Source organism: Pezoporus flaviventris, unplaced genomic scaffold (genome assembly GCF_033815535.1).
Source record: "Pezoporus flaviventris isolate CSIRO_AGI_PZ_B2104156 unplaced genomic scaffold, CSIRO_AGI_Pfla_v1 ptg000035l, whole genome shotgun sequence".
Taxonomy (NCBI): Eukaryota; Metazoa; Chordata; class Aves; order Psittaciformes; family Psittacidae; genus Pezoporus; species Pezoporus flaviventris.
The window spans coordinates 14,210,699-14,236,631 of NW_026892583.1; the positions used below are offsets into that span (position 1 = coordinate 14,210,699).

The following is a 25,933-nucleotide window of genomic DNA, read 5'->3' on the forward strand; positions in this document are numbered from 1 at the left end:
TAAACTTGAAGATGCTACCAGCCTAAGAAAGCCAATTCATAGTAAAACAGTGTTATAGGAAAAGGGCAAGTTTTTCCCTGTTTAAAAACCATCTGGTCTGGGATGTGAAAGATTTTCACCTGTTTTTCTGGTAGTCACAGAACTCCATTAGTTTCATAATCTCTGCCCCTCTTCATATCATTCTAGTCTCTTGGATTTCCTGCTTAGTCAGTATCTCTCCTTTTCTCCATCCTCTCCAGCAGGGCTAGAACCAGATACGGTCCCTGCAAAATACACTTCTGTAGGAACCCTGACCCACAAAGTAGTCCAGGCATCCATTATTTCTGCATCTGTTGAGGTAGCTGGAAATCCCAGAAAAGATGTCCATGTCCCTGAAGAATACAATTAGCCTGAGGTCATGGCCTTTATAGGAATTTAAAATAAATGCTTGGCTTCTGCTATGATTTCAGAGTTAAGGAAGGTGACTATTCTGCTGATGGAAAAAGAGAAAGTTGTATTGTTGGAAGATAGAAGAATAAACAGCTCTGTATTTCTATTTTATTCTCTATTGTAAAAGAACTCACTGCATCTGCATACAGTTCCAACTTGATGAATAATTAAATGATCCCTGAGATCCCCTTGTGTTGCCTGGTAAGCTGTTTCCTCAGTTAGGAGAGCAGAGCCTTTGCTCAAGAAAACAAAGAGCCTATCACTTCTAATGATAAGAGAGGCTGCTGAGTATGGGCAGCCCTGTGCCACTGCAGTTCATCCTCCATGGCACTTTGGATTCAGAAAACATCATGGAAATCTTTCCATTTTAGACAGCACATTGGTGAGGGTTTTTTTCATGCTCGAACACTGTGCAGCAGCAAGAAGAGGAGCAACAAATCTTTGGATTCAGCAGGAAATTCATGGCTTTCATGTCCCCATGTCCAGGCTGGCTCATTTAACAGGTAGGCTGGCATCTGCAGTGCTGGCTGCTGGGAAAGTGCAAAAGGAGCCATCCTGAGTGCTCTGCACTTCGAGTGAGGACATGCCCATCAATTTTACTTAGTCTTTACACCAAGAGGAAATCAAAGCAGGCATTTTATTTACCCCTTTGGCTTATTTGGTCTTCAGCACAGATCGCCACTGTCCCCTAAGGCTCTGAGATTAGGAATCACCGTGGACATGACAGGACGTGTAGTTTAATAGATATGTACTGTTAACAATGGCTCCACTGTCACAAATGTGAGCAGCTGAGCTGTATTTTAATGGTTGTCTCGTAGTATGATGCCATCACACCAGAAGCTTTCAAACACTTTGTGAGCCCAGATTATACTCTGATGTGGACTGTCTCATAGGATCCTTGTGATTCCCAGGCATTGCCTCTCCCCATAGGCATCTCTGCAACATGTCTGGCAATTCACACAATGGCTTATGTAAGTGGGAGTGCATTAAGAAATAATTCAGGAGAAATATTTTTAGTGATTTTGGGTGCCTTGCATCTCAGTGTCCCAGCTGAGAAACAAAATAAGACTCTGATTAACATGGAGGGTAAAAGGCTTTTTAGTCTTCCAAGACTTAGGCATCCAAAAATCAGAGGCACTGAAAAATAAAATACCATAAACCAGTAATTTTTAGAAACCTCATCTGCACTGCTTCTTAGTGAAACTGCTTAATGCAAATGTGGAACTGAAAGTCTGAAGCCAATTCCAAGTGACCAGCCAGCACTGTGTGGGACACAAGGAGACCCTCTGGAGCATACCAGCAGTGAGAGGAGCCCTGCTGGCAAATTTCTGCTTTGACATACAAGAAATCCCAAAGTACATTTAGGAGATATGCAAGAAGTGTGTAATCAATACTTATTCAAGTATGGTGTGCTGTTCTTTACATGAAAACTACTAGAAATTACTCTGCATATCATTCACTATTTCGCTCATTTGCCTTATACGTAGCACCCAAATAGTACTGTTGCTTTAATGATGGCCCTGGTCTTTATAGCTTCCTTTGTGTGTTATTTGCTAAGTTGTAGTTCTGCAAAATCCTAAGAACAAATATCCACCATCTCATCTGATGATCTTCCTCCCTTTGCTGCTTAACAGAAACAGCAGCAGCTGTTTGGACAGCAGGCAGAAATGTACATTCCATCTGTTTTTTCCGTTCTCTTTCCAAACAGCAAAGAACCTAGTCAGCAGCGTGTGAAAAGATGGGGTTTCTCCATGGATGAGGTGCTGAAGGACCCAGTAGGACGAGACCAGTTCCTTCGTTTCCTGGAATCAGAATTCAGCTCTGAAAACCTGAGGTAAAATCTTTTTTTTTTTTTGACTTGAACTAAATGAATGGGTCAAATCCTACTCTCTTGCATAGGTGAAATGCAATGCTTTCTCTGTCTTGAACTGCTAAAAATGCCCATTTGAATCAAGTTGAGAATGGCAAGGTTTGGCCCATAGCACTGCTATAGATGCCTATACTAGAACTATGTCAGTAGTCTCAGGAACAGTGTTTAGCATAGCCAGTGCTGTCAAGCAGCATGTGCAAAAGGCTTGCAAAATTGTAATAATGTGGTAAGACACAGCTATTAATAGTGCTATTAAGCCCCCTAATAATATATAGGATTTACATATGCATTTATGTCAGGGGTCGTGTAAGGGAAACATTATGGTGATCATGTGGCTAAAACCTGTTGCAGTACTGGCACTCACCAAATCAGGTTTGAAACAGCTAGTTTTAATTCTGGCACCTCCTAAGTATTTGAGAGCTTGATTCTCACCTTAATAGCACTCTCTCTGTGTGAGGATTCAAAGTACCTGGCTTCTTATGTTGTTCGGAAGACAAAACTTCTATTATGAAGCATTATGCAGACACCCACATGATCCTACATCAGACTGAGAGTCTATAAATCTATTGTGCACAATTCTGCTGCCTCAACTACAGCAGGACTAGGCAGCAGTAGTTGTTGCCAATTTTTTGGTGAACTAACACTAGATGAAGACAAAACCTTTCCTAGAAGGTCCAGCCCCTCTGGCCTTATCCATAATACTGTTCTAAACACAATCTCTGGCCCTAACACATTGCTCCAAGATACAGTCCCATTGGAGAACTGATAAAAAGACACTGGAAGTGCCAACAGCATGCTTCAATGCTTCAAAGGGCATGCCTGTTTCTTCAGTCTCTACAGCTGCAAAACTAAGTGCTAAAGTCAGCATCTTAGGATTCATTTGTCACCCCTACATACCCCAGAACTAATGAATTAAGTCATTTGCCTTTATTGATACCAGTTATCTTCTCATACTGACAGAAAAAGAGAGGTGTAGCTAGATACCCCCAGAGGCGCCAAGCTAAACTCATAGCCCTGTCTACATAGCGAGGATCTGAGTCCCCTGCTTGCCCTAGAATTAGTCAGGATACAGCCACAGGTTTTATAATCCTTGTCTTGAATCCTAACTCTAATTCCAACCCTAAAAAAAAGTAGTTCATCTTAGGGAAAGTAGCTCTCTTGCTGTGGAGAGGGTGATGCAGATACAACCAAGCCACAACAGGTCCTGTAACAGAAGCAAATGCACTGCAGTGAGCTCTGAGAAACTGGGGTTCTCAGGATTATGCTTGGAACAGGGCTGGGGCTGCAAGGTCCAAAGAAAATAGGAGAAGGCTTGTACCAGCCAGAGATGCAGTCTGAACAAACAGGTAGAGTTTGATACTCGGTGGCTGGAGTTACAGTTCAGATCCTCACCTGCATGTGACAACCAACCAGATTTACTGCCACATTCACCCATTTGTGCAGGAGCAGGAAGATGCTGGTTTAGCAGCAGGGTGGTTTGCAGCAGGGCAGGCTGCAGCCACCAGCCTGTGCTGCCAGTGAGGGTTTGAGCTGGTGTCAGGGTGCCATTGTGGGCTCTTATACTCTTGTGTGTGAGACCCTTTACCTTGTTCCGTGACTGAGGTACAGCAGGTCAGAGGCGCTACAGAGATAACTGCAACAGTCCTCACCTGCTCCTTCCCCTCATTAGTCCTGGAGACACAGAAGGATCTGACAGTAATGTAATTTGACTGCCCTAGATGTGGCAGTATCCAGGAAAACCCATTTGTTTGACAGAGCCTGAATTACATTGCAGAGGCTTGTTCATGGTGCTCTGGTGCCCTCTTAGCACATGCATGAGCACAGGGACCAGTTCTTTGGGGCACTCCTGTTCCCGGACGCCCAGTTATCATTGGTAGGCATGGCCAGAGAGCTCACAATTTCACTGGCAAAACGGAGCCTGCTCCCCAGATGAGGACACCTGCTGTAACTGAGCATACGGTCAGTTGGGTTTTGGTCTTTACTGGTACTGAGCTGGTTTGATGTTGTTCTGAGTTTACACCAACTGAGAGCTTGATTGTATGGCCTTTTAAGTCTGTGGTTTGTTTTGGTTTGTTGGGGTTTTTTTGCTTAGAAAAATCAAATACATTAGTAAAGTATGTGAACAATCACCCACCTCAGTGCAGTCCACTAGCTTGTGAGTTCTGAAAGGGAAATTCCCCAGAAAGTGACCGTAAATGACATTGGAACTGACCATCCTATTTATCAGATTTGCCTGTCCAGAGAGAAATACAGGGAACATGCTAGAAGCAAAACTGTGAAAAATCAATGCACCATTGTTTGTTATTTTTAAAAACCTGAGAGTTAACTTGTGAGATAAACAAGGGAGTGTTACTAAATTACATAAATGAGCTTGAAATTTTATTGCTGAACAGGTACTGAGCTCATATGTTTACTGCACTTATGTACAGTGGTGCTCATTTGCAATTCAGTTGTAGTGATGAAGTACAAAATTAATATACTGCATTGAAATACTCCTCAAATAGGTTTTCTGAAATATGTCTGGGGTTGTACTAATGAAATCCAACAGGTTTTATGACAGGTTTTGTGGCAGGTGTCCCCCACATTACTCCTACTCAAATAGAGAAAGAGAAGGCAAGCATGTACCTTCCTTGGTCAGGCAGAGCTGCTCCTCCTGCTGATGGACATTCTCTTTGGGTTTGAGATGGCTTGTAGCAAAGGGAGGCTGCAAGTCAGTGGGCTGGGTTAGAGGTTAACTCCCACATCCTTCTTGGGAGATAGTGGTATAATATGGGAACATTGCTATCATTCTTACAGTCTCCTTATCATGGTATTGCCTTACATGGTATCGTTATTGTCTGATACTGGATCAGTATTAGCAAGCTGCTTAAAGCTTTATATAACAACAGGATGTAAAGGCAGAAATATTAATGAAGAAAACTGGAACAGCGTGGATCATTAGCGGTGGCGCTAGAGAGCAGAAGGTGGCTCTCCAGGGTTCAGGTGTGGCAGAGAAAGCTCCTGAATTCTCATTAGGCATGTGTGAGAGAAAGGAAAGCAATTGCTGAGTTCTTTGACATGCAGGCAAAATTTAAATTACACCCAAGAGCAAAGTTGGGGTTTGTGTCTCCTAAGTTGGCAAGTTGGAAGCATGTGCTTTCTTCTGTATCATCCAGGGTCCTTTTAGAGCTCAAGGAGGGAAGCTGAAGAGGAGTCAGTGAATCATCCAGGAAGGATTTTTTTCAGCTTTAAGTATAAACAAAACTAAAAGCACCTAAATTATCCTGTAAAGCACCTATCCCTATCTACCACCTATAAGCCTGGAGAGACTGATTCAAATTACAGATTCTGCATGGTAGATGTCTACAGTTAAGTGAGATGCATCCCACCCAAACCCTGGGAAGCTGTAAGGAGCTTTTGGAGAGCACAGCATGTAGCACATTTGCAGTTAAGGACTTTCCTCCCAGTAATTATGCAGAGATTTGGGAACTGTTGCAGCAGTCTTTTGGGAGTGTCAGTAGGATCTTCATTAACACTGACAGGAGTCCTGGAGACCCGTGGTGTCTTCAAGGCAGATCTGAGAAACTGCTGGAAAATCTAAAAATTCCTGGTAGTGCTAGAAAAGGTTCCATGAAGCATGTGCTTAAGAATGCCTTGACATTAATGTAACTCACTGCTATGGCAAGGGGACCAAATTCTGCTCTTGTACTCAATGGTGGAAGTCCCAGATCACAGGTAGGTTGACTGTGGTGGGGTATTTCCATATCTTCCTGGCTGAGAAAAATTGGTCCCAGTGAGGATCTCGAGTGAGGCACTGCCAGAGATAGCAGCAGACTGGACTCGCTGACCTCCCGGGTGTCCTTCCAGCTGTGTTTCTGTGTTCTAATAAACTTGCAGGATCATGTCCACCAAGTCTCCTGGGCTCAGTTGAGCCCTTTAACTTACTTATTTACTGGCCGTCCATCATTTGAGAGCAGGGAAACCAGTTGGTTGGGTATTTTTCTGTCTGTTTTCATTTTAACTCTTTTTCTTGCGCTCTTTTCTTTCTCCCCTCCGTTACTATCTTTCATCTACAATTAGTTTTGATTCTGTTGGTTTTTGAAGTAACCAAAATAGAGCAGAGAAAATACCAAGCTTCAATTAAAAAAAAAAAAAGAAAAGAAAAGAAAAAAGGCCAACAAGGAATTGTTGTACATTTTTATGACCTGGAAATCTCCTGAGACATCTCAAGATTGCTGAGATGTTCATCTATCTGGTGGATTGATTGGGTGTTTTTTTCCTGCCAGCTTCAAAGAGTGTCAGCTGGAAAGAGAAACAACTAAGTGGGAATATGGGACATGGGAATTTTACCCAAAGGGGAGGCAGATTGCACACCTGTTTATAGACCTAAATAGAGAACACATGACACTGCATAGGAATGCATGGCAAAGCTTGCAGTGCACGAATGGAGGAGTTTTATGGGTTATTGTGAACATATGTTGAAAATAGAGTTATCCAGAAAAGGACTTTACCTGCAGAAAAGGTTTCTTTCTTACATGATCCCTGATGGCTGCAACTTGTTGCCAATTTTTTTACATTTCTTTTGGCCTTTATTAGGAAAGGAAAAGTTATGGCCTTGAGGAGAGCACATACCTTAAGCAAAACCCACCCAGGCCCTTTTCTTAATAAAAAACCATTTACAGAGGAAGTTTCCAACCACTTCCAAAGCCTCCAAAAGGGCAGGCAGAGCACTGAGCATTCGGGCTGGTCGCACGGGGTGCTGTGCGACTGTCACGGTGTGTGCGGGGGTCATCTTGGGGGGGTCACGCCGGGGATGCATCGCCCCGCCGGAGCAGGGCGGCAGGGCTCCTCCCCGCCTGGCCAGCAGGCGGCGCCGCTGCTCCGCGGCGGAGCGGGCGCGGGCGGGCCGAGCCCGGCTGGCGCTGCCAGGGGTGAGGGGCCCGCGTCAGCCCGAGCCGGCCGCCGCCCGTGGGCGAATGGGCATCTCCCGAGCCAGAGAACTGAAAGGCAGCAGGAAGAGGGGCTTAAGATTTGGAGGTGGGGTGTAGGGCCAGCCGGGGGGCAGCTTGCGCGCCCTCGCACCGTAGTCACCTGGGCAATGCCGCGCTAGGGAAGGACTGTGTCCTGAGCGCGCAGTCTCGCTGTAGGCATCTGTCCCCAGTGTGCTCCTTGGAGAACAGAATTCAGCTCACTGTGCCAAGGATCTGGCCGTTCAGCAACACCCAGATGTAACTATTTCCCGTCAGAACCGCGTGTTGATTTATACCTATTACTTTCATTCATTTCCCCTCCCAGCTGTGATGTTAAAATTGTATTTATTCTCTCTGTGAAAGGTAGTGGGAGCAAGATTGTGAATGGTTGGAGATGTGAGACGGGAGGTGCACCAGATACTTGCATGGAGCTGCTGAGGCAAGGAAGCAACTGTGTTTTCGTTCTAAACTCAGTCACTTGGGGATTTCACTGACAAGCCAGGAGTATCGTGTCCTCCTTAACGATGGGGATATGACACTGTCCTTGTGTTGACAGTTGTTCCTCAGTCTCTTCATCAGGTGTTGAAATGAAATGTTCTTTTACAACCTACCTCAGAAGCAGCTTCCTGTCCTTCCCCAGCAGCCTTTTCACGAGGGGGCTTCTGCAGTGCCTTATGGGGAGGCAGAGCAGGCACACTGAGGCCCAGGAGCCCTCTTTGCCTTGAAAGGCTGCATAGGATAAAGTGTCATTATGGGATATCTCCTGCAAGTGACAGCAGCTTAATTAAAAGCTGGATGAGACTGGAATGGTTTATTCCGCTGACAACAGTTTAGAACACCATATTATCAACCTTCTCCGGAGCTTACATGCTGTTTGATAAAGGGCAAAGAACCTGTGATCAATGCTGCTGTTCTCTCTGTGCAGACAGTCCCTATGCCAGTCCTGCTCCCCTTATAGGGCACCTACAGAGAGGACACAGGAGGACATCTCCCTCCTCCCCTGCCCTGTGCCAGAAGAATCCACTGGAGATCTGCCTCCCAGAGAAAGGGAGGAGGCAATGTAGGATCTTCTCCTGACACCTTGTGAACGTGGGGCTGGGCTTGTGCTTCAGAAATGGTGGATCTGACTCAGGGAATATAATTGAGCACAAATTCCAGCACAGCCATCGTGTATCTGTTCCTTTCCTGGGAAGAAATACCTGCTTCTCTCATGTAAAAGCTGTACAAATCTGATAGCAAAGCCCTGCTTATGCACTGGCTTCAGGATGATTTCTTGTGGCAAAGAATTTGCCTTGGAGTTGAGGCTGCGGGGCTGAGTACTCCTCTTTGATGTTCCTCGGTTTTCGGATACCAGCTGTAGTGAACAGGTTTGAAATTTTTACCAAGGCAAAACTCCCCTTTGCCTTGAAGAGGACATCCAGCCTTGGGCATGAATTTGCAATTGCTTGCAGTAAAAAGAGCTTGTTCTTGTTAGTGTCAGGTTGGTCTGGTTGGTTGGTTTTCAGATTGAGCCAAATGGTTATTAAAATGGATGGTGCTCCTGTTCTGGCAAGCTGTCACTTCACAGCGCACCCTGTTCTCTCATGAGTGTGCTTTCCCAGCCCGCCTCCCCAGCTCCAGGGGCAGAAGATAAGCCAGCAGAAAATGTTCTCTCTAGCCAAGTGTTTGTCTGAAATGTCCCAGCTACTCTGGAATGATTAGCATCTTTTCTCTCTGTGCCTTTTCTGCATTCACATGTTCCCATGGCATCTGAAATTGGAAGATGAAATATTTTCCAAGTAAAGAAGCCACATATGGCATCAGATTGTTGCACTGAGTGCACCACCCTTTATTCTCTGTGTGCACCACCCTTTATTCTCTGTGTGCATGCGATAAGTGAGGGTGTCACTTATGGCTCAAATAACATGGCAGGACATCAGGTGCACCTAATGAACATGGAAGTCGAAAAGGGTTCACCATGCACACCCGTCTGACAACCCCAAATACTCTATTTCAGTTTATAAAACCAAATGTTAATGTGTGAGCGCCACTAGTATGTGACTTCACAAGTGCTGATATAGTGTCTGAGCATACCCCACTCCATTTTACTGACAGCCTACCACGGAGCAGGGTAAACCATATGAAGGAATACGATCAAGTGGCTTGGGTGAGTCAGGGCTGTGGCATTAGGCCTGGTAGGGGAGGAGCAGAGGACAGGCAAGGAGGATTGAGCCTGTCCTTGCATCCAGTGAGCATGTTTTTTTCCTCCCAGACTGACTGTTTTCCTCTGTTACAGGTAGGGGACCAAGCTAAATGGGTTAGGGGCCTCATTTGATTACAATAACCCCAGTGTTTCTGAGGTGGTTAGGAACTGGTAAAAGTAAGGAAACAAGGGTCAGAAACAGCACAGGAGTCACTGGGCTGCTGGCTCCTCCACCCACCCTCACTGCCAATGGGATTTTGGTTTGGGAGAGACTTTATCTTCCTCCTTCCGCCATGGAGGGACATTTGCTGCGTGCCAGCGTGTTGCCACCATTAAGTCATTAGGGGTGGGAAATCAGACTTTTCAGTTAAAGTTCAACTGGTTCATTTAGTAGTCTCCCATAGTGACAAAGGGGGGAGCAGAACTTTTTAAGTTGTGCAGCTCTTGCAGATGCCCTGAGCAAGCAGTGACCCAGACAAACCCTGTCCCCACTGCACAGTTCTGGCCTTCTTGTCATCCCTGGGCAATGGACTCCTTTGCCTTGGGGTAGGAAAGAGCTGGCTATTGCAGGTGGCTGCAAAGGTACCTTCTGTAACTATTTGGCCTATAGCCCTCAGCAGTCCCCACAGAGCACTATTGTACCCATTCAGCCGTGTTGCAGGACCTGGGCACCCAGGGAAGAGGCCTTGGGGCATATCTTCTTGCTAGAAAGTAGAGTTGACCAAAACAAATGGTTACTGGGAGGTAGGCATCTTCTGAATTGATAACCTGAAAGAGCATATTTCTGTCAGCAATAAATAATACCAGCACCACCACCAAAATACTTTTTTTTTTTTTCCCTAGGGTAAAAGACAATCAATGCATGTCTTGCAAAAATATTCTGTGTCCTTTGGTTTCACAGATTGAGATTTAAATTATGCCCTTGGCCATCAAAGATAGTATCTTCTCAATGTTTATGATGTTATTTTAGCCTGTAAGTGTGGTCCAGTCAAGAAAATATCCCCCTAGAACTGGAGCGTGGCCATGACAAGATTCATCTCTTCCCACAGCATCCATCTGAATGCTCTTCAGTCTACAAGTCAAAAAGACTGCACGATTCTGGAGGTTTCCTGTTTGCATATCCAATGTCACACCTCTGCAGGGTGGTTTGAATAAGAATGTATTACTTCTCTGTGTGTCACTGTCCTGATCTTAGCCAGAGTGTAAAGGTTTGGTGTAAAGTATATTACACCTTGCCCTGAAATCGTGCTAAGTGGAGAGTCATCTGTGAATTTAGCTAGATGTGGGGTTAGGCTCTATATCTGTGTCTGAGGACTCTGCCCAGGCATATCCATGAAGTCATATAGATTTCTCTCTTTTTCTGTTCTGTTTTAATTTTTGCCGAGTACAGGTTTTGGTTGGCTGTCCAGGATCTCAAGAAACAACCTCTGCAGGATGTAGCCACCAGAGTGGAAGAAATCTGGCAAGAATTTCTAGCTCCTGGGGCTCAAAGTGCTATCAACCTGGATTCCCACAGCTATGAGAAAACAAGCCAAAATGTCAAAGACCCAGGGAGATATACATATGAAGATGCACAGGTTTGGTTTTGATTTTATGGAACTACTGCTAATAAACCTTTCAGTTTTTCTGTGATATTCCACTATCACATTGTCACTGCTCACTTGTAAGAAAAAGGAGACGCACAGTTTGAAGTGACTTTGAGGATATCTGTTCAAGCTGGGTAAATGATATTTTCTTTGAATCTGTCCATTATAACAGGCTAATGCTCCTCTGGGAACAAATGTTCCAAAATTTACAAGTCTGCAAGGCGCAGCAAGCTGGAAGAAGGGCTCATTTGGCAAATATTACCGAGGACACAATTAAAAGTTACTGTCCTTGTAATCATTTTTATCAAAAGCATGTAGTAAAACCAACAGCAAATGAAAAAAAATCACTGTTCTTATATTGTCTTTAAATTGGTGTTCAAAGGCAGTTCTTCAAAATACTCCACTAACAAAATATTTCAGTGTCTGGGGAGATGTTGTGGACCACTTATACAAGGTTAAACAATGAATTTTTCAAGCCAGCATCAAATACTATATTTTCCTGAATGCATCTTGCTCTTTTGGGCCAGCATAGAAGGAATGTGTGCAAAGTTTCAAGGTAATCCCCTGTGAACATCAGGCAACTTAAATGTTCTTTTTAAAGCCGAGAAACACAGGAGTATGAAGACATTCTGGCTAAGATGTATTTTTTGCTTTGCAGTTACATGAACTTCCGCAAATTTGCATCATCTGAAAAAAAAAATGGTGGTGGCAAAACGCAGGTTGAAGCAGATAGGTGAATAGTGGGGGGATTGATTAAATTGATAAATCGAAGTACTGAGAATAAGATGGAGGCCTAGACAATGAGTATTTAATCAGAAGAAGACACAGGATTTAGGCTTGAACTGAGCAGTTCACAGTGTAATTGCCATTCAAAGGGGAGTTGATGAAATCAAGCTGGAGCTCTTGCAGTTAGACTGCAATTTTAGCTCGTTGGGTTAATTTTATTTTTAAGGTTTTTTATGCTGATGGATGTCCTCAGTTCAAGTATGAGGCAAAGGTATATCTTCAGGCCCAGCTATGGTCCTTTTGGAGACTGAATCTGTGCCAAGAGAAGATAAGAATGTGAAAGGTGAACCCAGTTACCTTCTTGTGCAGTGGACAGCTCTAGTTGCTCTCCAAAGGCCAAGCAAGCTGTCTCTGACTGCTTGACCAGATAGCTAAGAAGGCTGTCTAAGAAAACCAGGGAGAAACAGGATGCTGCTGAAGGGCATAGTGCCCTTGTGAAGCTGGAGCAACATTATCTTTTACTGGCTCATCCTGGAGAGGGGATGTTTTTGTTTCCACATCCACTTCGCAGAGCCAATGTAGGTCCCCCCAGTGCTCTCTGTGTCTCCCAGGTATTGTCCTGATGTCTCCCCCAGGTCAGTCCTGCCACACTGGGGGCTCTGTTGTCCATGAATCTGCAGCAGGTCACAGCCCAGCTGCCTTATCTTGGCACCCTGGCATCAGGAGCCCATGAGAGCTCCCACACATCCCACATTCCTAGGAACTCAACCAGACATAACCAGTCAAAACACCGCACTGTGGGAAGGAAAATGTAAGTGCTGTCCTGACCTGTGTATCTTTAGCACAAAGAGGAAAACAACTGTAACATCCTTGTGAATAAAGAACAAGAAAAAAAATAGTTTACTGAACAGCACATTCTTTGAATGCCTGCAGCTCCGATACACTAAGAGGAAGAAAAGGGTTGGCTGAACTAAGAAAATGAAATTGCTGCTCCTGCATTGGAAAAATTGGAGAAGGTGAAGCTGACCTGTGAGACCTGCAAAATACCAGTTCTGTATAAAAAGTGCTGGAAATGAACACACTGCTGTGCTTGGGAAGGGGAAAGTGTAGCAGAACACAGTCTACAAAGCATTGTCTGTTATCAGGTGCTTAACAGTCTACATCAATGTGCTGCTTTGTACAACCTTGGCTCCTAGCCCCAAGGAGCTCTTCCAGATGATGGATGACCATCTGGTATGGCAACTGGCCTGGAATAAAACAAGGAGAGAAGGGAGCTTCCAATAAACCATGCCTCTCGCTTAAGATCTCTTCATCCCAAGGCCACTCTGGAGGGAAATGGATTCCTGTATTACAGAAGCAAATGTTTTGCCATTTCCCCATCTCAGTTTAAGATACTTAGCCACCATTGCTGCTGCCACTGCACCCTGGAGTCCTGCACCACTCTACTTGCAGAGAGCCTCCTTCTCTTGCTGCATCTCCTGCACATGCCCTTGCCCACCCCATGTCCCACTCAAGCCGTGCCACCTCATCTCAGCTCCAAGCAGAGCGTGCTGTTCTGGGTTCACCTGTGCTGGCCTTCCCCAGCCAGCTGGTTTGCTGGTGTCCCCCATCCTTAAGCAGCACAGCCCCTGCTCCTAGCTCTGTCTTGATTGACAGCTGTGCCAGCTATCTTGATCTGCATCACCTTTCATCATTTTAGTGCTGGACCCCTCCAGAGGCAAGCCTACCAGTTTAGCTGATTATTTTCTTCTCTTAAACAACTGTTCACTGAGTAAAATATTATGATTATCAAACCATTTTCACTGGGGAGTAAAGCAGCTTTTAATACAAGGGCCACCATCGGGAAAGGTCAGTTCAATTAAACAGTGTACTACTTAGCAGGATGTAAGCTCCCACAGGAGTTATCAGCATCATTGAACAACCAATGCGGGGCCCTGCAATATGAAACAGGCAGAGCCAGCTCTGGAAAGTAAATAGGTTTGGGTCCATATGAATGTCCTCTTTTGGCTAACGAAGCTGCTGACAGCCAAAGGAATTCATCTTTCACATGGGATCCCAGAGCTGTGAGTGTGACAATTACAGCTCATCTGTACAGCACGTTATTAGTTTTTAAACATTTCCCCCTCTCGTACCTTCCAGCATCTCCTTGCCTTCCCTGAAGTGTCTTTCTGCCTTCAGAAAGTTTTTAATTCTTTCCTCAGTGCCTTGGCATTGGGCGCTAGTATCACAAGAATGCGTTGTGTCTCCTGTAATGTTTGCTTATAGGGACTTTTACTGGTAGGCTTCAGAGCCAGGTATACTAGAGTAAGGTAAACCACATAGCTGTCTTTGGAATTACTTTCCTGTTTCCTTTATTGTTTTTTTCTTTAATAGATAAAAACAGAGTTTTAGATTCACATTCCCTTACCTGAAGGAATTCCTTTACCTTACCAGGTCTTCTTTCTGTGACAATGATTAGGGAAATTCAATTCTAATTCGGGCTCAGTTAGGGATTTTAACTGTACTGTGCAGATCCTTGGCTTAACACCAGATCAGATTTAGACCATAATGCCAAACTCTGCTCAAACCAGAAATGTACCTGGCCCATATCTGAGTCATAGAATACTTTGGGTTGGGAGATTCAAATGTCATCTAGTCCAGCCCTCCTGCTATGAGCAGGGATATCTTCAGCTGGATGAAGTTGCTCAAAGTCTTGTCCACCCTGGCCTTGAATATCTCCAGGGCTGAGGCATCTACCACCTGTCTGGGAAACCTGTTCCAGTGTTTCACCACTCTCAACATAAAAAATTTCTTCCTTAACTATAGTCTGAGATTTAAGATTTGAGTCCAGTGCATGCTTTCAGCTGCCCCAGGTGTTGGTTCAGTTTGTTCTGGACTGTGACTATACTATTTGTAAGTGATCAGTCCTCAGTTCACAGTCTGCTCCCAGTGCTGGGAGCACTGACAGAGCTTGACAGGATCCTCTTGAATTAAAAAAGAAACTCCAAGTTAAGCAAGGCTCTCTTGGAAGTAGGATTTCATATTCTAGCAAGAAGAGAAAACAAAGGGTGACTTTCTTCCACTGACTTTGTCTTTTCAAGAGTGCACAGGATGTGACAGCAAGCATATAAAGGAGTGTGTGCCTGGTGCCTATTCAGTGGGCAAAAGAACTCCTTTTGTCTAGAGCAAAATCACAGCATGGAAGGAAAGCATGAAAATAATCACCCATTGAGCATCTGTATCATTTTTCATATAAGAACTTGAAGAAATATTATTCCTATTTTCTTAAAATCTCACCCAATCACCCCAGTTGCTGGAGGTCTGTAAAGGATGGTGGCTAAGGATGGTGGCTAAGGATGGAGAATCGAGGTAACAGCAAAGCAGCTCAGGCTGGAAATGCAGGCAGTAAGGGGACATGGGGCAAACCCAGGTGCTCTGCCTTGAAGGGAGGCTCAAGTCCACCTGAGCCAGCACTGCTCACTCCTCAGAAACCTGGCACTTGTACTACAGGGAATTAAAAGCACTGCAGTGCTGCATCCATAATGTACAGATGGATGATATCCAGGCCTGGGTATCCTGGAGGCTTTTGACAGTCTGGACCTTTTTGCGAAGGTCAGGAACTGCATGAGTGCTTCATCTTTATTCTCTTCTCCTTTGGCTTTTATTCTGTGGGACTGAAGGAGAAAATCCTTCCTTACACTGCACTCCAGTTGTCTTCTCTGTATCTGGGTTACAGTGACTGTAGAAACAGCCTTCATGTGAAGCCTCCCTCTTTCTGTGTCTTTGTTACACACACAAAAAAAATGCAAGCCCCTTCCCTTGTGGATTTCACAAAACAACCTGCAACCAAACAGAATCTAAAAACAAGAGCCCCAAATATACACCCAGAAGAGCAATTGGATGACTGCAACAAAAATAGGGAAGTGATGGTGGAGGCTTGTGCTGGTGTACCTGGTGCTGTGCAAAGCAGGAAACAAAAGACTTGAAGCAGAGCTTTATGTAAGAGCAGATACTCAGTGTTATTATTTTCTTGGGGTTTTCAAAATGTACATACGCACCACACATCAGAAAGTTCTCCTTTTATCTTTTGCCTTTCATTTTTAATTTGTGGTTTAGTAATCATGCTATATGAAAAAAAACTAACATTCGGCCTTTGTCTTGCTGTTGCCTTTCTGTCTCTGAAGGCATCAGGGATCAAACTGTTTTCTAAGCTAATGCCCCTCTGTTACACATGGGTGGAAAAGGGCTAGGAAAAAGTCAGGAGCGAGCTCTGTCCTTGCACACATAGTGACAGAAGATAGCAGATCTCTCCAAATGAAAGATCATGGGAATGGGGTGACAAGAACAGTCAGCAATTCCCACAGGACAATAGTCTGCCTGTTATTCAGTGTTGCTCCTGCCAAGCTAGCTAGAACGACATGCACGAGCAGTAACAGTGCCTTATGTGCCAGACATTTCCTAACTCAAAAAAAATACCTTTAAATGGATTGCATGGGAAAGTCTCTAGCTTGCTTAAAAATTGAATTCAGCATTCAGACTCCTGGACTCTCGTGCCAGTTAGTGTGCACTGTGCTTCCTGAATGCAAGAAACAACTGCATGTCAAATGCAGAGCACTTCCTCTTCATGTGAAGGTCAGGAAGCAGCTGACACTGTTCTGTTTCTCCCAGTCAGGGAGTGAAAGTGTTTGCAAGTGCATCCTTTTCTACCTGAGAAGCCAGGACTCTAGGAGTCCACTTCTCCTGGACAATGGGTGAATGTTCTTGTGGATGAATCACAAACCGGTGTGCTGCAGGAATACTGTGGTCTTTAATTTTCCTGAGAGTTTATTATCTCTGAGAGTGTTTAACCTTCTAATTAAAAAAAAAAAAAAAAAAAGCAAAAAACCAAACAAAACCTGGAGAGATTTGTCAGCATTACATTTTGTATATCCCCTTCTCAGCCCACAGCAGGTATGACTGTTGTGTGCTGTCAGGATGGGGTTCATTGGCAAACAGTTGTAAGTTTCAATATGCATTTGTAGCTAGATTCCAAGAGCTGGAGCTCAACCATTTAAAGGCAGTCTAAGGTGGTATTGCAGCAGATATCTTACAGCCAAAATGTTGATGAGGCATGGAAGGCTTTTTATGCTGGTGGTCCCTATCTGAGCATAGCCACCTTTACTCAGAAGCTGTCTGCTGCTTGTTTCTGTAGGGCTGCATCCTGCTCTGTCACTCTCTCCTGTGGGACACAGACTGCCCCAGTGCAACAGAATTTTCTTTCTGCTGTGTGAGGGATTCTGCATGTTCCTCTCCACGGCACAACTGAGTTTTTTGGCAGGATTTTCTCCAGAGAAAACAAAAAGAGGAAGCTGCAGACAGCCCTACAGGGGTCAGGGTGTTATTCAAAAACTTACGTAGTTACTTCTCATAGCTATACCACAGCACGTATAGGAGTGAAAGAAAACAAAACGTCTTCATTGCTGCAATTCCTAGATATTGTTCGTAAAAGAGATGCCAGTCCCTCACATGCCACACGAGGTTGTCCTCTCCTCCCAGGAAAACCTGTTTACTTGGGCTTTTTGCCAGTAGCCAGGATTTGGTCCATATTGAGAGAATCAGCCTCTTAGCCACAATCATTGTTCTCAAACCCTAAAGCTGCTCATATGGCGTTAGACTCCCAGCAGCCCACTCGTGTCTCCCAGGATAGCCCTTGCTATATTTAGGACTAAATCCTCCTGCAGTTCCAGGCTGACCCCTTTGCCTCTGTAGTCCTCCTCACCGTGCCTGCCATAGGCCACCCAGCACTCCGCCTTCCCATTTGTATGTTTGAAGGTATGAAGCAAACCAGTTTTCTCATCAATTTACAGAGGAGCCAAAGCTAAATTTATGTGTTAGTTTTATCAATGCACTTTCCCACAGAAGATTTACATTGTGTTTCCAACTATGTATCTACAGGGCTAAACAAAGGATTTCTGTGTATTACTCAAAATGAGCTCTCATTGCTTACAGTTATCCCTCCTGTTAAAGCTCTTTCTTACATTCCTGTGCCTTCAGCCCTGTGTAATTTCATTTGTGGCCTGAAAAGAGGTTTTATGCTTTTTAGTTTAGCAGGGAGGTTAGTCTATATTACCATATAATTATTCATCTTTTTTTTTCCCCTTTTTTTTCCCTTAGTATCAAAACCAACTTGGTTGAGTGTGAAGAAAATGCACCACCAGCTGAAACTCTGGGTGTAAATTATTATGTCTCTCAAATAACTTGAGAGTGGCCAAAAAGATATTGTTCAGATTTTCCCGAGCAGTTCATTCTCAGGTCAAGACCCTTACATGCCAGTTACCAACCTGAAATATTTCTTTTTAAATCATAAATCAAGGAAAGCCAAGTGCTCCCACAGCAGCCAGAGCACCCATTTACCCTCACCCTGCTAGATGGCACTACTGGCAGGCACCAGAAAACCTGCTGAAGGGGGCTGGTTAATGTGTGCAGGCAAGACAGCATTTTTGAGAAGTGTAAAATCCTAAATGCAGGGGCAAGAATAAGTAGATCCAGAGGCATTCTTAGCAGGCATTTGGAGCCACTACAGGGAATTGGAATAAAACCCCTGTGTTTCTCTGCGTCCTCCACCCCACTGGTGTTTTCCCATCATGTTCAGTCAGGGGAAGTGTGAAGGTCTTTTCTTCTGCAGCTTCTTACTGCTTGCCTCATCTCAACTGTGCCTGCTACTTCAGCTCCCAGAGCTGGTGCAGCATTTTTTCCTCCTTTCTCTGAAGTGCATTGTCAGTAAGACTGAAGGGCAATTGATCATAATTGATCCTAAAACCTGTTGCATTAAGGAGCAACACAAGTAACTGCTAAAGAGGAGTAGTTCTCCTTTCCTCTCTTTGGCTTTTTGGAAGACCCTGGTGGTGGTATGGTAGGGGGTCTTGCTGGTCAGGCAGGATTCCTGAGAATAGGCTGAGAAGAGTTCAACAAGGTGAATAGGATACATCTCCAAAAGCCCCTGGATACCAGGTTTTGCTGACTGCAGCATGCATGCGTGCTGGCACAGGTTAACCTCACCTCCTCTGCTGCAGATGTCCATGCAAAGTGGAGGTGCCAGCAGAAAGATATTAGGCTGCTGCCAAGTATAATTGGAAGGTGGGGCGGTCACACACTGTGTGCTCAGAGAAGCGTCTCTCTGCTTTCTCCTTCCCACGTCCTCTTTGTGCTATACACACAGCTCTTGAAAAGCAAGCCCCAGGCAGGGTCTCAACTGGCATCCGTAACCATCCTTCCAGCGAAGGCTGCAAGGTGTTCACTGAGGCAGATCTGCAGTAAATACCTCCCCAGTGCCCAGCATACAGGTAGAACAAACATTAACATTCACTGTGGTTTGCTCTTATTTATTTAGTTGTTTAATCTACTGCTTTACGTTGCTTGTGAGCTTTTCTTCTAATGGTTTTGTCTGACATTCTGCAAATCTCCCTTGGAGTTGGCCAGACGGGCAGCTGCTGGTGTTCGTGTGCTTGCAATACAAAAGGGTCTTCAAATCAGCTCTCACTAGTTTAATACCAGGTGTTGGTGATGGACTGAAGGGGTGTTCCAGAGCAATTCAAAAGATGTTAGTGGGATAGCTACGGCAAGGAGGCTTCTGACTAGCTTATGAAGGGCAAAGCAGGCCCTTGAGGCTCAAGTAAATTTCAACAGCTGTCTACCTTTAGTGTAAGTCTCCTGTAATGGGCTAAAAATGCCCTAAATGGGATACCTGTGTTTGAAACGATTCCCCCTACTTCCCATGATCAGTTAAAGCTGGTTTTAGGCACAAACAGATAAAACAAGCTCAGCAAATTAAAATTTAAGGGTTTTCTGGAATCTAACTGATGTTCAGAGCTCGCAATGGCTAAAATACAGGTGGGATTAGAATTGGATCACTCCTCTCATATACATGATTCAGAGGAAAGAACCAAGATTTTCTTCTAAAAACAACTGCTCTCAGTCCCTGAGATGCACTGGGTGCCTTGTGCAAGTCAGGGGTTGTTACTATTTTTTATCATTCATTTTTTTTCCCCACATATTGTTGGGTGTTCTCAAGGTCCTTCTTGGCTCCCACCTCTGCCCTCCTCAGGGTCACTGCATTTTGACTGCAAGGGGGGAGGCAGGCCTGAGATTCCATTGCAGCACATTGATTTGAAGCAGGTGCTGCTTTGAGGCAGTTTCTGCTATCTCAACCACCTCCCACGTTCCCGTCTGGATTGCAAACTTTTTTCTTTTATTCCTCCCCCTTCCTCTCTTGTCAAGAAAATTTACAGAGCTTGTCCTTCATCACTTTCCAAAGATAGAGCTCGTGGAAGGGAAACAGCCAAGAGATGCTGAACCTTACTGGGGTTTATTTCCCTGCACTTAAGTTGTCAGCTGTCAGGGGCGGGATTTCCTGGTGGTTTCACGTATCTGTAGAAAAGGGTGTTTTTGTGATTTACCTGGCTGGTTCCTTTGTTTTCTAGTTCACAGAAGTGACAACATTTCCTCCTTTAAATTTTACTCTTTGTTCTCCTTTATGTATCTAGCAATGGCAAGTGGGATAGTTATGCTGTCTGAAGTGATACAAGGCCAGGTACAGAGAAGATGCTCAGTGGACCTTGATAGCCCTCAGGACTGCTGCATAGTTCTTGCCACCATGGAGGAGATGTGATTCAGGTGCATAAAACACAAAAGGGGTCTACCTTTTTCTCAAGAAGATACGCACTCAGATCCTGTTGCCTTGGTTCAGGGTCTGGGGACACAGTTCTGGGGATATTTGAGAGCAAATCTGCTCTGCTTGCAGCAGTTTTGTAAGGGAATTGCTCGCTTCCTGGTGACGAAATGCACTGTAATTAGAAATGCAGGTTAATGTGTCACCCTCCACGTTAGACTGACATTTCCAAATGTGCATCTGTCCTCTCAGGGAAGCACCAGTACAGCCAGCATTCATCAACAGCACACTGTGTGAAGGACTAAGTGACTGGTCAGCTCAAAAAGCCAGCTCGCCAGGGCTTGCTCGCACATGTCAAGTCAGTCCCTGTCTCCACTCGCAGCTGCCACTGCAGTGGCCTGAGATGGCAGCTTGGTGCTCAGAGATAGCTGGCAAGGCTGCGGGGGAGACCAGTGGGACGTGTGATGTCTGTCAGCTCCTGGCCATATCTTGAAAGACATTTTTTCTTTCCCCCTCTGCTTTCTATTTGGCTTTAGAAGCAGGGTGCTACCTTCTTTAATGGTTTACTAGATCACTTGGACAATTCTGTTATACAACTGTTTTACATTTTTGCTTTTGCAATTTGACTCCCTAAAGGATTGCTGTCTTGAAGCTAGAGCCGGGAGCCAAGAGTCTGAGCCATACCCGAGAAGCAGTACTCAGCAATAGCTGGGAGATGCCGCACTGTCTAGATGTAATGTATCTCCTGCTGTTGTGCAGGTGTGGCACAGGAACTTCCCATGGCACTTACAAAGAAGTGTCACAGTGATAATTCTGGCCAGATTGCTCACACTGCAAGAGGCTGTAATGTCCATAGCTGCAGCTGTGTCATTAAAAATTACACAAGTAGTGCACTTGCTTTGTGTATTCAGGAAGCCAGTAACAATGAGCTCTTTACCCTCTAATAAAGAACTTTACAAAATGATGAGTTCTCTCAGCATAAGGATGGGAAGTCTCAAATTTCTTGCCAGCAGTGTCAGGTATGTCAGGGAGTGTGCATGTATATACAGTGCATTTCTAGAGATGCTGGCTGCAGTTGGAGAGTTCAGTCTTTTGGTGAGGTTATGCTCCCTCTCCACCATGTGATAAAGAGGAGGAGCAAAAGCAGCTTCTCAGTAAAATAAGATGTGAGAGACCAGTGGGTCACAATGACCAAGTGAGTTAAAAATCCATGATAGAAGGGGACAAGCCAATTTGCACAAATTGCATAGAGCAGCTAAGTCCATGCACACACCTCTGTTGATATGCTCTGTTCTCAGGCTTCTGCAAAGAATAAGCTCAGTTCATAGAATCATAGAATACGAGGTTGGAAGCAGCCTCCAGGATCATCTGGTCCAATCTTTCTAGGCAAGAATGACCTAGACTAGATGTTCCTACATCCTGTCCAGCCAAATTTTTAAAACGTCCAGTGTTTGGGAATCCACCATGTCCCTGAGGAGATTATTCCAATGGCTGATTGTTCTCATTGTGAAAAATTTTCCTCTTGTGCCCAGTTGGAATCTCCCCAGGTCTAACTTGTGCCCATTACCCCTTATCTTTTTCATGTGACTCCTTGTAAAAAGGGAGCCTCCATCTTCTTTGTAGTCACCCTTTAAATACTGAAACATGGTGATAAGGTTTCCTCTGAGCCTTCTTTTCTCAAGGCTGAACAGATCCAGCTCTCTCTCTCTCAGACTTGCCTCACATGGCAGGCTTCCCAGTCCTTTGATCATCTTTGTGGTCCTCCTCTGGACCCTTTCCAGCATGTCCACGTCTTTTTTGTGTAGTGGGGACCAAAACTGAGCACAGTATTCCAATTGCTAGATCTCCAGTAGCTTTCAATGTATTTATAAAATGAGGAACTGCTAAATGCTAGCTGTAAATTCTCCCTAGAAAGCTGCATTTTAGAAAGTATAGCAGAAAATAGCTTGGTGGCGAAGAACAGTGTAGGCTAAAGATCAAAACAAATGTCCTAGCCACTGGCGTTTCCTGTCCTGCAGCTAGTTTTGTTGTGTAACTGGGCTGAACACACACTGCAGCCACAATTTTAGCAGGAACCTTCATGGTGCAATCTCAGCGGGGATTTTGGCTGCAGCAATGTAAGCTGTCCTGTACTGTTGCAAATTGGAAGGCAGGCTTTGCTGACCTGAGCAACTGGCTCAGACTTCCAGTAGGTGCTTCGAAAAGGCAGTGCTGTAAAATAAATGATCAGAGTATCATTCGTGCCTCCAGTCCAGAGCTTTTTCAAAGCAAGCCCTTTGAATTCTAAGCAGTGAAGTCTGCTTCTGAAGCTATGCATGTCCCTCGCTTCCCCTATGCCGAGCCTTCTTTCTTCATTAGCATTCAAAGCCTAGGGATAGTTATTCCCTGTTTGATTACATCTTTGGTGAACCACTGAAAAGTAGCAGTGTTGCTGTTCAGTGATTCCAAGATGTGAAAAGAAGAGAAAATGTTTCATTCCAATTAGCTAATCACAGTGGCAGTTGGGCTGTGGGTGTGCAATAGTCCTGTTTCTCAGGGAAGGGCTTCAGTTAAGAAGTCAGCTTGTGGTTTATTTCATCTCAAGATCGAAGTAATTTTTTCCCCTTCACACAGCCAGATGTTGAATTTACACTGTTTTAAGGTCAAACATGTGAAGTCGTCTTGACATGAACAAGAACGATAGTTGTCACTGGCGTGCTGGCAGGTTGTATGGCCAGCCTGGAGTGTTCTCCTTGGCCTGCAAACAGCTCATGTGACCTGTCTGTGTGGCGATGGATGTTATTTTCAGAAGATTGTTTTTCAGAGCAAGCTCAGTTGTCTGACCACAGATAAAGAAACCACTTGGAGTCCAAAGGCACTGAAAAACCAACAATAAAATACATGTCTATCAAAAAGTTAATTGAAGTACGTCTGTCACCCACCACCTTACCCACAGCACCTTCCTGCACCCCTCAGCACTCCCTTCCATCAGCAGCCTTCATGTACTGGTTGCTGCAAGGGAGGACCGCTAGGAGGAGGAGAGCTCTGGAAACCCATCAGGCTCTTTGCTGTTAATGGGCTACACGGTGGCTGCCTTACTTACTCATCAGTGTCCTCATAGTCCTGGAAGAGGAAGGAAAAAGATTTTCAGGTATATAGTCATGTGGGTTTTTTCATTAGGAGGACATGGAGTCTCCTTGAGAAACCTTAAAAGGTAACAATACAGATGAACTGGTTGCAATAATCATAATAAATCAACCAAATCCTTAATTTCTCCTAGATGAAGTATTTGAAAGAAGAGCTGATATTGAAAATCCTTATTCACACCAAGGAATAGAAACTTTTTGACTACCATATCCATTACATGCATTATTTTCCCTCTCCTTGTCTTAATGCATACTTGGCTCATTCTGTCCTGAATAAATAAAGCAAATGACCCACAGCTGGGTGTGAAATGTCAAGGCAGTGCTGTAGGTGAGAAGTATGAAGATATGCCCTCCCTTGTGTTTTTCTGCAGCAAGGAAGGGTGACAGTTGCTAAATTGCATTATTTGAGCATTTCTATTGCAAAATCTTGTGCCACCCTTCAGCTAGATAGTGCTACACAAATGAGAACTGTCAGGTCTAAAAGCAAGTATGGAAATTAACCAGTAAAAATTGTTCTATACCAGGTTCTAGCTCAAAGGATACCTTTATGCTGTGTTGTAGGAAACCCAGTGGCAGTTATGCCCCTCTTAAGACTATACTGAATAGTGCAAGAAAGCTGAATTAAGCAGTTCTTCTGTGTATAGACAGGTCATCACTAATTACCCACGATGGCGAAGATAAGGGAATTCTGCTTGGCTTGTTAACACTGTGAAATAACCTATGCAACTTCAGCCTGGTTTGGCTGTTCTAAAGTTTCATGTGCAGTGTCTTTAGGGCAGGAGAGAATATTTCACATTGTGTAAATCAGTACAAATAAAATTGCTCATTAACTCTATAAAAGTGCTTCCCTGGGCAAAGTCTAAGAGAAACACCCAGGGTGCCTGTTTTTCTCTTGAGTTCCTTTAGTGTGTTCTCAGTCATTATTTGGTCAAAGTATTTTGATTTTGTTTTGTTGGTGTTTGGGGTAATATCTATTGCAAATCCAGGGACAATTAGAAGAAGAACTGATTGTTAAGGGATTATCAGCAGGAAAGCAAAACTAAGCAAGGAAATAGGCAGGAAAAGGGCAGGCATTAAGTTCTGCCACAATGAAACACCACTTTGTAAGTTTGAAGCTGCACATAGTAAGTGCTCTCATAGCAAACTGGAAACAGCAGTTTGACTTGCTAGGAGAAGAAAAGAGCCTATGAAAGGGACTCATCTAACATAACTTTATGTATATGTTATAGCCATCCACATCTGATCTAGTTGTATAACCACCCTGCATAGTCACCAGAAATACAGGCTTTTTCAGGATGTTAACAGGTTGGCTTACTTTCAGTATATATATCTTCAGTGGAGATGAAATGTGCCCAAGTATCAGCTCTCCTCTGTGAACAGGAAGGGAGTTCAAGATCTGTGAGTGGTAAAATGAAACCTAATCTGTGGGACGATTTCTGGTGTTTGTTTCTTCCTTCTTGAGACATCCCAGTAGTTTCAGCCTGGCTAGACACCTGCTTATAATCTGGGGGCTTCAGAGAGTAACACTGATTACTAAATAGTGTGTGCCAGTTTGGGGGGTGAGGGCCATCTCTTTGTTTTGTGGTCGTACAGCCCCAGGCACAGCAGGGTCCTGCCCCAGGATGGATCTCCTGTACACTGCCACAACACAGATAATCAATAATAGCAGACTTAATTAGAACTTTGATCGGTCTCTCTTCCTTCTAATTCGCTGTGTTTTAAATGCATGTGATGTCTAAACGAGGTTTGATAACAATTCTCTGTTTCTCATTTCCTTCCATCCCATAGGAGCACATTTACAAGCTGATGAAGAGTGACAGCTATGCGCGCTTCCTCCGTTCAAACGCTTACCAGGATTTATTGCTGGCAAAGAAGAAGGTATCTGTTGGAAAGGACGTGCTTGCATCTCTTAACACTTCTTGATTCTTGCCTGCTGCTTGCTGATAGTGTGAAAATGAAAATATTGTTTATTTCTTTTTTTTTTTTCTTTATTTAAGAAAGAAATGAGCACTTTTTGTTTTCTTCACTGGGGGCACAGGGTACAGCGTCTGTATGTACAACCTCAATGTGAGTTTTGGGGAAAACATGGTGACCCAAGGTATAAATATGGAAAATGTTTGTCTTGCACAGCTGTTGCCCAAACTCAGTGCAGGCAATTCAAATTGTATTGCCTTTTCCTCATGACAAAGATGGTGTCTGGTATGAGAAGCAGAACCCAGCAATTATTCATTACTGGTCCAAATTTCACCCATTCTGGTTCTCACATCCTTAGCCTCACCATGTGATCTTCCCTTTGGATGCCTTAACTATAGACCCCTGAAGTGATTCCCATGCTCCTTTTCTCCCTTTCCTTTGCTTTTGGCTCCCCAGAGATATTTCCTTTTCCTTGGAGATGAGAACTCCCATGCAGTAATAGAGAAATCCAGCCACATTGTCTTAC

The 25,933-nt window shown here is 44.3% G+C and overlaps 1 protein-coding gene across 9 annotated transcripts in view; it reads left to right on the top strand.

Annotated features, from left to right (window-relative positions):
- RGS6 (regulator of G protein signaling 6) overlaps positions 1–25,933 on the top strand; it is a 291,990-nt gene that overhangs the window by 244,542 nt on the left and 21,515 nt on the right. For all 9 annotated transcript variants that reach the window (XM_061462703.1, XM_061462707.1, XM_061462706.1 and 6 more), the window contains 3 exons: positions 2,138–2,263; positions 10,821–11,007; positions 25,282–25,371. In XM_061462703.1, coding sequence (XP_061318687.1) covers positions 2,138–2,263; positions 10,821–11,007; positions 25,282–25,371 — 403 coding nt within the window. The remainder of the gene's footprint in view (positions 1–2,137; positions 2,264–10,820; positions 11,008–25,281; positions 25,372–25,933) is intronic.